The 8420-nt window shown below is 37.0% G+C and overlaps 1 protein-coding gene across 1 annotated transcript; it reads right to left on the bottom strand.

The window, feature by feature from the left end:
• Window positions 1–724: 724 nt before the first annotated feature.
• On the bottom strand, window positions 725–2412 carry LOC122075893. Its single transcript, XM_042641107.1, has 2 exons — window positions 1715–2412; window positions 725–1516 (listed from the first exon to the last, which is right to left on the bottom strand). The coding sequence occupies exons 1-2, from the start codon at window positions 2331–2333 to the stop codon at window positions 882–884; spliced, it is 1254 nt and encodes a 417-aa protein (XP_042497041.1). The 5' UTR covers window positions 2334–2412; the 3' UTR covers window positions 725–881.
• Window positions 2413–8420: the final 6008 nt, after the last annotated feature.

Genomic DNA, 8420 nt, shown 5'->3' with positions numbered 1-8420 from the left:
CCCCGATATGACCCGATTCATGCGGTTGTGGGGTTAATATGGGCCCGCAAAACTAATCAAGCCGAAGACCTAGATACCCGTTGTTGAAAAACAAAAAAAGACTCAAAACACACACACCGGCAGTTGTGCCAAGGCTAGCAAAGAACAGACTTTTACCCTGGAGATTATTTAAAAAGTACTATGGGAGTCTTAAAACATAAGATTGGAGTCAAAATAAGCATCTCACCTACATATCTTTATGTCAATGGCCTTCTATTTCTTCTTAAGAGTCTCACACTGTTCAACTGTCATCCATTCTTAATGACAACATTTTTAAATACAAACTCCACTGGCTTCAAGTAAGATCCATGAAAACAACTCAAACCCTGATTTAAGCCACTATATTTTTCTATCCAAAGATAGAAACTGGACTTGGATAGAGCCAAAAATCCAATCATTTTTATCTGTGAGTCTGGTGGAGCTAGAGTTGGACCACTGAATTTCAGGTCCTCCAATAGAACATTTTATAAGGTTAGTGGGGTCCGATGGTAGATGTTAAGTCAATTCACTTCAGTTTCAAATCACAACCAAGGAATCAGGAATTGGAACCAACATGGCAGCCTATGAGACCTATGAGCCTATATTTATTGAGTTTAACAAATCTCTATAACCCACTTTTATGGGTTTTTTTTTTTTACTATTAATTTCCAAACTGTATTAGCATCAAAACAGAAATCAAGAGTAATGAGCACAAAACAAGAGTCAAATTATTAGCAACAAAACCAACAATTAACACGAAACAAGAACTCTCTTTACCTGTGCACAGTTCCATCCAGCAAGAATACAGGAAGAAAGAACAAACAAGTGAAACCAAGAGATTATAATTACTGGACAGATATCAACTAGAAATCTCTGTAGATCACAACAAAACAAGGCAAAATAGCCTTGGGATTAAACACAAACAGTTCATCCAAATTTGAGTAGATTTCAGTAGGTCCAGCTACTGAATCATACTCTTCTGCACTTCCATCTTGATTCTTCTTCACTCTCCCTGCAATTACTCTACAAACTAACATTGCCCTCTTCTCATCTTCTGATTTAATCTCAGCTTTGTCATGGGCTTTTCCACTTGTAGCAGTTGTGAAGATCCCATTCCCATTACCATTACCACTTCCTCCATTGACTCCTCCTGGGTTCTTGAATCCGTTTCTTATAATGTTGCAAATGTTACATTGTGGGATTGAATTGCAGAGATTGGAGGACCCACTCATGCCAATTGAACATACAAAGGTTGTGCAGTGGAATCTCAGGAGCTCATTCCCATCTGCTACACATCTTGGGTTTTTCTTCGCAAGCTTACCTGCTTTTGCTTTAATGGACTCTCTGTAATCTTCAAATCTGGTGATGGTTTTCTGGCTGTTGTTAACTTTGAGAATCCTGTCTATTTTGCAGACTGAAGCTTGTTTCTTTAACCAACTTGATTGGAATATGATCTCTACTATGTTTTTGCTACTGTCTTCAGGACCCAGTTCAGATACTGTGATTCATAATTTACAAACCATAAAACAAAGAAATAAAAAGAAAGAGAATCAGAAAGCTGAACACAACAAGAACAGTTTGACGCTACAAAACAGAGAAAAAAATTGGGTTTTTTATGTCATGAACTCATGGATTTCTGTATAAAAATAGATTTTGGAGAAATCAAAGAGAAAAAAATCTCTAATTAATGTCTTACCTGCATGTCTAACAGTCTGGTGAAGCTCCAAATTCTCAGCATTTGTGAAGATCTCTCCACATTCAGGACAAGGACAGATAGTAGTTCTGAGAGAGGGATCTCTTGGGATGCCAAGAACTGGATCAACAACCATTCTACACTCATAACAACCTGAAAGTCTTCTCAAATGCATTCCCCTGAAAGACCCACTAACAGAAGAACCAGTCCCAGAAGAAAACCTCGAAGACAATGATGATGAGGAAGCAGAAACAATCCCATTGAGTTCATTCAGAGGAGCTTTCATGGATCTACTAGAAGCAGAAGTATTACAAGAACCCACAGAAGTACTGATTGAAGCCCATTTCTTATCATCTTCAGGAGAAGCTATTTCAGGCCTATGGGTTACTCTTGTGTTGCTACAAAGAGATCCAGAACACCCCATTTTCTTGCATCTCTTTCTGTTGTTCTCCTGTATGGGCTGGGACTGCTGCTGCTGCTGTTCACCTGTCTGGTAATTTTTACAGGTAAAGATGTTCCTCACTACTGCCCAAGAAGGTGGCTTTTCTGATGTTTTCTGTGGTTTTTGGTTCTGTTTTTGGTGGGTTTTCATTCTGGGATTTTTGGTTTCTCCCATGACCATTAGAGAGTTCTAATGGTGGCTCTCTGTTACAACTCCTTTGAGATGGTTAGCTTTAAGTAACAAAAGGCTCAAGAGTCTGAAACTTGGATTTAGATTTGTGGGTCTTTTGGGAAAACCCAAATTTAAATTACAGACCTTTTAGTAGCTAATCACAAGGACCCTACTGTGACATTATAGGATGATGATGAATAATATTTGCGTGACCATGGGAGGACAGAAGGAAGTAATCTTACCTGCCATTGTGTCCTACCGGGTTCAAAATGCCGCCGCAGGATCAAACGGCTCTAAACCCACAAAATCATAGATCTAGACCATTGAAAGAGCATCTCTACCTATCTGAGTTATGCCTCTAGATTTATATACCAGAATGCTGAAACCATACACAGTCAAGAGATTATAATATGTTTCCACTCTTATTGGGAAAAGCTAGAGTTGATTCCTCCTGCCTCCAAATCAAGCAATATTAATACTTTAATCATATGGTTTGATACCTTATAATTTTGAAAATAGATATCTTTTTAGAAGAAAAGTTGCACAAATTAAAATGGTAAGAATTTATTCTCATCAAACCATACACTTTTCAAATTTTTTTAGCTTTTAGGCAACGGTATAATTACATTAAAGGTAGCTAAAGGAATATCTACATAAGACCATAAACGGTTGTGGGACTCATAAATTCCATACATTTGAAAACCTAAATAATTCCCCCAATCCCTAAAAAAGAACCCTTAAATAATAAAATCCAAACAGAAAAAATGGAATTGGCTAGTACAAGATTAATATAGGGTTAGAGTATTAATTTTAATTGCTGAGATAGATTGATGTCAACCATGATTCTAAAAATTGGTATTGAAGGATCCGCCATATCTGTGAAGGATCCGCCGTATCTATATCGACAAGGGCTGATATTGATTCTTAACTTATTCGATAACGATTTTTCTTAACTTATTCGATAACGATTTTTAAAACCATGATCTAAGACCTGCACAATCTAGACTGATACTATATCCGAATCCATGATATCAATTGGACCAGAACTGATGATCTGAATCATCAATAGCATTGAATATTATATATGCCAAAATTCCCAAAATCTGAAAAATCAGACAAATTAGGTGGAATTTTTAATGACTATATATCCACTCTTTGCTCATCTGGTCTGATTTTGAAATGGGTTGGTTACAATCAAAACCCAATTCCTGATTAAATGTTTTGGTCCATCATTAATGGTTCATTTTGAATATTTTACCACCTTTACATTTATTGAAGAAGAAAAAAGCAAGAAAAAAAAAAAAAAGGCAAAAAGAAATTACCTTTTTTTTAGTCAACATGGGCTTCTCTGATAAGATTAACCATTAAAAATCTAAAGGGTTTTAAATCTTTAACCCTCATTGGTAAAGCTCTGATGATTACCACATTATATATTTATTTAATTATTTTATTTGGCGGGAAAAGGGACGGGGAGAGGGAGGGAATAGGGGAGGGGGAGAGAGGAATTCTGAAGAAGAATTTCAGTTTCGATTCCTTTTTTGGCTTTCTCGCTTTGTGTGAGTGTGGTGGGTTTTTCTTTTCAATTGGTTCGAGAAATAGTTATGGCAAGGATGGGCATTTTGATGCAAAAGGAAATAAAATATGATTACACATATTTATGTCCTTGAACTGTTTGCCTTGTCCTTTACCCAAAAAAAAAAAACTGTTTGCCTTGTCGGGAAATGGATGGGTGAAACTAATAATAATTTCGAGGGTTCTCCACTATGACATATTAGGGCATGATTAACAAATTAGGGGAGTGAATGAATGAATCATGGGATCAGAAAAAGGGATGGTGAGAAGGACATCACACAAACGGTCCCAAACTATGACATAAACCAGCCGCATGGGATCTTGGGTTGCAATTAGGTGGGGATGCAGATCCGTCTGATTCAGTTTGTTTCGATTTGATTTGGTTTGATTTGATTTTGATTTTATTGTGAGAATGAAGTGAATCCAAAGTAAAATCAATTAATGATTTTTAGGTTAGTATCTGTTTCTTATCAGTCTCCGTTGGGTTTGAGTCCATAATATTTCAATCCAAAACCAATGAAATAAGCTTCAATTTGATTCTTCGATTTGGGTTCATTCGATTTGTGTTAGGGTTTGAGTCATTTGATACCCTAACAATCAATGATTTAGTTCACGGTATTAGGGTCAGTATCGATCACCATCGGTATCAATATCGATTAAGGGTGTCAATTTCAAACCGAAATCAATTACTGAATCCGAAACTGAGCCGAATTAACCAGACCGAACCAATCCAAATTAATTTGGTTTGAGTATGTATGGACCTCGGTTCAGATCAGTTTTGGTTTAAGGTGTAAGAACTATCGGTTCAAACCGAAACCGAACCAAATTGCTCTTAAAACCAACAAAATGAAAAAACCTTAGTATCGTTAATTGAGATTTTTTAGGTGGTAAGTGTTTTTTGCAATTTATCATTACATATTTACATGCTAAGAGAATTTTGGAGTTAGCAATGGCCATGAGGCCCATAACTTGATCCCATTATGGCATTTGGTCCATCACAGTCATGGCCCAACAGTGGAACCTTTTTCATAACCCAATTAAAACCGAGGTGCAAAACCGAATTAAAAACTGCATATAAGAACCGAATTGGAATCGAAATCGAACCAAACCAAATTGAATCGGCTTGAGTATCTAAATACAGAATTGAGTCAGTTCTCGGTTTGATTCTGGTCCACCTTATCATTATTCGGAACCGAACCAAAATCGAACTGATAACTAGAACCGAACCAATTGACACCCTTAATATCGATATGGATACGGATTGATTGTTTTTTTTTTTTTTTCTACCTTCAATATTTTTCTACCTTCAATATTTGTTGTAAATCAATAGTTATGGGATTTTTACAACTTTTCCTTTTTTATATAATTTTGGGAGAAATAACTCTGTCAAACTAGTGTAAGTAACATCGTCACGCAATGCCACTTGGAGGGCACATGGGAGCATCTTTGACACATAAGGTCGGGGACAACATGATCTTTTCACACCCATATGTGTCTCGGTGTAGATAATACGAGACTTTTCTTTTTCTTTTTTTGTAGAAAACAACACTAGATTGAGATGGTTCTTTTTTCTATATTTTTATAAATAACATTACACAACTGATTGGTTTGAAATACATTTTATATGTCTTCATTCTTTCTATCTTGTACCTTTAGACATATTACTAGGAAGACTAACAACATGGCTAACTCCCTAACTCGGAAAGCCTTATATGCTTAATGTGCAGGATAGATTGACTCATTTCCACTCCTTGGATCTCTGATTTATATAAATAATAGGGAAATTATCTTGTACCACCCCTAAAATTGAAAATAACTTGGAGTAACACCCAAAAATGAAAATAATGTCTACCGCGCCCCTGATTTGTAACACTGTTAACTGAAAGTGAGAAATGTCGCTTTTACCCTTATACTTAAACTTTAAAAATGAGCCCATTTTCTTCCAAACCATTACATGGAAGGTCCAAGTATCAATAACCAGAAGTAAACACAAACAGCTTCCCTGCATGAGCAAACCATCCCCAGCCCAGCATCAGAGAGAGAGAGAGAGAGAGAGAGAGAGAGAGAGAGAAGAAGATAGTTTTTGCAATTTAAGCTTTATCTAAGCCCATAAAACACTTTTATTCTATGAATTTAATCATAACAACCGTAGAAAGCCAGTTTTTATCTTATTTGATCTTTTGATCTTTTTTTTTTTGGGTGGGGGGCGGTAATAACCTTGAATCATGAACAATAAGAGAGGAATTAACCTGCAACCAACCAGCCGGATGAGTTCGGAAGGGACAATGGAGATTCCAATTTCGGTTCCCAAAATAAAAATTTAGTATAACTCATAGGTAGAATGTTTCTTCCTGTACATAGATGGCTCAATTATTCAACAACATCCACGCACTCCATAAATTACATGGAGATGCAAGGGGGAAAGATAGAAATCAGTGACATGTATATTTCAATTTTCAAATTTGAGAACTCATTAAGAGTACCCACAAAGGAGGAAGAAGGAAGGAGGAGAACAAACCCTAGATGGGAACATATCTCTTCAAAACTTGCTTCCCAGTAACCACAGCTCTGACCATCAGTCCTCCAATAGCGCCGGCAACAGCGACCGACCTTGGCCTCGATGCCGCCTTATATAGGGCTCCGATACCAAGACCGGCCAAGACACTGTTCACGACATCATCCGTGTCTCTGACGACAACTAGCCCGCTCTCCAGTCCCGCGTACAACAAACCAATAACACCAGCTCGGTTACCGAATTGACGGCCAGAGTGACCGAAGGCATTGAGGATGCGATTGGTTTGGAGTTTCAAGCTGTCTCCCTCTTCAAACGCCTTGACACCTTCAACAAAACCCTTGCCTACGCCTGCTATAGCTACAGAGAGATAGCCACAACTTTACTAATTGGGGGCGAAGGTCATTATAGTAACTTAACATACCCATAAGGGTAGATTGGCCATTTAACGAAAAAATAACTGATGACATCACCACATAACGTCTTAAACCTAACGGAATGGCTTTTTTAGATATAATTTTATGAAAGTGAGGGGCGTACTGGACATTATTTTTATTTTTAGGTGTTACTCCAAGTTATTTTCAAATTTAGGGGTGGTACAAGATAATTTTTCTAAATAATATTCTTTGCATCGATTACACATATATAAACCGGTTTCTACCCAAAAAAATTACACATTATGTAGTTTAATGAGCAAAATTGCATCAAATGATTAGTCTACATTTGTCGAAAGTTTGGGCATCCTTGCTTGTAGGGATTAATGATTACCAAAAAAGAAAGTCTCGCAGGAGTTTCTAACCACCTTTTGACCGATTAAGGCTGTTCAGGCTGTGCATATGGCATTTTGTTTCAAGGCCATTTTATTTTGATTCAATTGGATTATATGATGGACGGCAAGAATTGGAAACTGAAACTTGAGAAATGAACAGATTCTCAGAATATAAAGGTGCTGCTTCCAGTGGCAGTGGATGGGCTGTGGCCGTGGAATTCTCTTGCCACATTTTTGAAGATTTCAGGAACTATCAGTAATATAACTATTTGTGTCAAATGATGTAGAGGTTTTTCAGCTTTTTAAGGGGTTGGAAGATAAGTTTATGCAACATAAGTTTAATTTGTATTTTAATCACATCACTAGAGATACTGTAAAGGACAAAGTTTTCCTTCATCACTCCATTTGAGGGTTTACAAAACCCTATAGGGTTCTAGTACTTTTTGAAAATATCCTTTTGATACCTCCTCAATGCATTTAAAGCACCATGGGTGTAGGGAAACTCGGTGTGTTTATAATTATTAACTTTGTTCTTTAATTTTTTGCTGTTTCTTCATTGAAATAAAAATACAAAATAAGAATCATCCAAGATAAGCGGAACCAAAAGCTTTGGGCTTGGGGTGTATTTGTATATCTAATAAGAGGGAGCTTTATTTCATTGCTACCAATCATGTGGTACCCCTCTTCAACACTTGTGGGGGAGGCCCTTATTCTCCGGATGACTGTAAATGTAGTTCTCCATGCTGGTTATGATAGTGTTGTTTTTCACTTAGACTGCCTCGCACTGATTAGATACTTGATGCTTAAGTCGTGCCTTCCATCTATTGAGACTTCCACAATTACTGAAGATAAAAAAATCCTCCAAGCAATATTTGATTTTCATTGTTTCTATCATGTGTATAGAGCGGAGAATGTTTTAGCCTATTCTATTTCTAAATGGGCGATTAATTACCCTTACAAGAGTCTTTGGTATCTTCATCGTGAGGATTTGTTGGATATTGCTGATATGGAGAAGGTTACCCATGTGGCCAGCATAAGAGGAATGTCCTATGCCACAACAATGGCAGCACACATAGGAGGTCCACAATGTGACCTCTTTTTTTGCGTAATTTACAGTGCCACCCCTTAGAGAATGCCACAATTAGAGAGACTCCCCTTGCATTATACCAAATTACGCTTTTTTGATTTTTTGATTGGAACTCTTTCAGATTTCAGAATCCAACCGTTGTATGAGCTTCTACTT

The sequence above is a fragment of the Macadamia integrifolia genome, chromosome 4, assembly GCF_013358625.1.
Source record: "Macadamia integrifolia cultivar HAES 741 chromosome 4, SCU_Mint_v3, whole genome shotgun sequence".
NCBI classification, from domain to species: Eukaryota; Viridiplantae; Streptophyta; class Magnoliopsida; order Proteales; family Proteaceae; genus Macadamia; species Macadamia integrifolia.
Note: the sequence above shows the minus strand (reverse complement) of the source record. Positions and strands in the feature narration are given on the sequence as shown.